This window comes from Crocuta crocuta, unplaced genomic scaffold (assembly GCF_008692635.1).
Source record: "Crocuta crocuta isolate KB4526 unplaced genomic scaffold, BGI_CrCroc_1.0 scaffold696, whole genome shotgun sequence".
In the NCBI taxonomy this organism is placed as follows: Eukaryota; Metazoa; Chordata; class Mammalia; order Carnivora; family Hyaenidae; genus Crocuta; species Crocuta crocuta.
This window is the reverse complement of record NW_027529467.1, coordinates 393940-396551: the sequence shown is the minus strand read 5'-3', so window position 1 is coordinate 396551 and position 2612 is coordinate 393940. Positions and strand designations below refer to the sequence as shown.

The 2612-nt window shown below is 35.3% G+C and overlaps 1 protein-coding gene across 1 annotated transcript in view; it reads right to left on the bottom strand.

The window, feature by feature from the left end:
• Positions 1-2612, bottom strand: part of CFAP47 (cilia and flagella associated protein 47) — a 492482-nt gene that overhangs the window by 383288 nt on the left and 106582 nt on the right. The window contains 2 exon segments of the mRNA XM_077760783.1: positions 16-70; positions 1653-1657. Coding sequence (XP_077616909.1) covers positions 16-70; positions 1653-1657 — 60 coding nt within the window.

Sequence of the window (2612 nt, the reverse complement as noted above, 5' to 3'; positions counted from 1 at the left end):
GTTTGCAAATATTACTAATATCCAACATCCATTTCACATCTTGTTTTGAAGTATTATATAAGACAAGATCCTGTTTATGAACACAAAATAAAAAAATAAAAGGAGACATTTATAAAAATTATAATATGCAATAGAAAATTTAGCTGGTTTTACCATGCCAAGGTGAAGAGCCTATCTATGTACAAAGTCAAACAATTAAAAGTGGAATTCACAGATAGATTGTTTTAAAAGTGATGTTAGGCAAACAAAGGGATGTGCAAATATGTTCATAGCATATTAACAACTATGAAAAATACACAAAGGATAGAGACCGGGGTAAAATAAAAATGTTAAAAGAGCTATGCTAATTAGCAAGGATGCAGAGTAACAACCTTCAGTCATGATTGTGAGACTGTAAAATGGTAGAGCCCCTTAGGAAGATAGTTTGGCAGTTTCTTCTAACATTAAGCATAAAATACCATATGACCCAGTAATCCTACTCCTAAGTATTTACTTAAGTGAAAATTTATGTTCACATAAAAATCTATATGTTAATGTTTTTTTAATGTTTTATTTATTTTTGAGAGAGACAACATGAGCAGGGGAGGGTCAGAGAGAGAGGGAGACACAGAATCTGAAAAAGGCTCCAGGCTCTGAGCTGTCAGCACAGAGCCCCACGCGGGGCTGGAACCCACGAACTGTGGGATCATGACCTGAGTCAAAGTTGGATGCTTAACCAACTGAGCCACCTGGGCACCCCAAAGCCTGTATATTCATGTTTCTAATAGCTTTCTTCATCTCTAACCAATAGAGGGAAAAAAAAAACACCAAGATTTCCTTCAAATATGAATGGATAAACATTCCATACAATGAAATAAAATTCAGGGATAAAATAAATGAAGTATTAATTTGCACAAAAACATAAATAAATATTAAATATATTTTGCTAAGTGAAAGATGCCAGACCTGAATGGCTACATTGTATTTAATTAAATTACCTCTCATTCTGGGAATGCAAAATTGGATGGAAAAAAAGAANGGGTTACACTGAGGATTTTTAGTGTAGTAAAACTGTTCTGTCATGTACTGAAGTGGTAAATTATTCTACATATTTTCAAACTCAAAGAATTGTATACTACTAAGAGTGAACTCACATGTATGTAACTTAAAAACAAACAACCAAGATACCGGGAACCCCAGGATGCATTGCAGATGACAACAAACTATATTACAAATGTATGAAATAATCTCACTGAAGTTAGCGGAGGCTGAGGAGGAATGGTCAAAGTAACTGCAAAACTGTGTTTTGTTCTTCAATAGTTTATTGTCAAGTTGGTTTCCATATAACACCTAGTGTTCATCCCAGCAAGTGCCCTCCTCCATGCCCATCACCCCCCTTCCCCTCTCCCCATACCTATCAACCCTCAGTTTGTTCTCAGTATTCAAGAGTCTCTCATGGTTTGCCTCCCTCCCTCTCCCTAACTATTTTTCCCCTTCTCCTCCCCCACGGTCCTGCAAATCTGTGTTGTGACTGGGAACTATAGAGCTAAAGACAAAAAGGTACTCTTTATTAACACTGTACTCTAGGTGGCAAATATGTTAGCAATTCTAGATACAGGTTAAAAATTTTGAAACTTCTTTACTAGCATACTAGTAAAACTATACACTTTTACCTGTACTTTATACAGGTAAAAAATAAGGAAATAAAATATAAATAAGAAAGCCAAATTTTTCATGGTCAGAGAAAGGAGTTAAAAATGAGCAAGGAAGAAAGACTGGAATAAATCTTGTGGTGCTAGATTAGAGTTAGAGATATCAGTTTGAACTCATGTTTAAATAGATAACTAGATAGATGGATACATGATAGAGATAGAATGATAGACAGACAGGGGCGCCTGGGTGGCTCAGCCGGTTCAGCATCCCACTTTGGCTCAGGTCATGATCTTGTGGTCCATTGGTACAAGCCCCGCGTCAGGCTCTGTGCTGACAGCTCAGAGCCTGGAGCCTGTTTCGTATTCTATGCCTGTCTCTCTGCTCCTCCCTAGCTTGTGTTCTGTTTCTCTCTCTCAAACTAATAAACATTAAAACATAATTTAAAAAAAAAGAATGATAGACAAATTATATATGTGTGTATTCACTAGTACACACAAAAATATTGCCTGATTCTATTTGCCAAAGAGATTTAGAACATGTGACATCACAGTAGCAGCTGGCACACCTAGTGCACAGATCTTGATTTCTAAATACCATTCTTCCATAAATGGTATTAGGGTTTCTTGAAGAAAATATTGATTCTAGAGCTAGAACAAGCAAAAAAAAAGATAAGCCTGGAGCATTTTGTAGTGCCAGAAAGTAAGAGAATGCTTAAAAATCATAATGATGGAAGTATGTCAAAGGACAAGCCTAAAAGAAATCCTAATGGTTAGAGCTGGAACAATTTTAATAACAAAATAAATAATGTGATATTAGATTATAACTAAAAGTATAAAGTAAATATTTTTGAGGTCACTTTGATAAATTAAGTAATAAAATAAATAAATAAAAGGAGGGAGGAAATAATATTTCTTACAGAAAAATTCCCAATAATATATGTAAATGACCGCCTCCAAAAAGTGGAGCTTGACCACCAACTC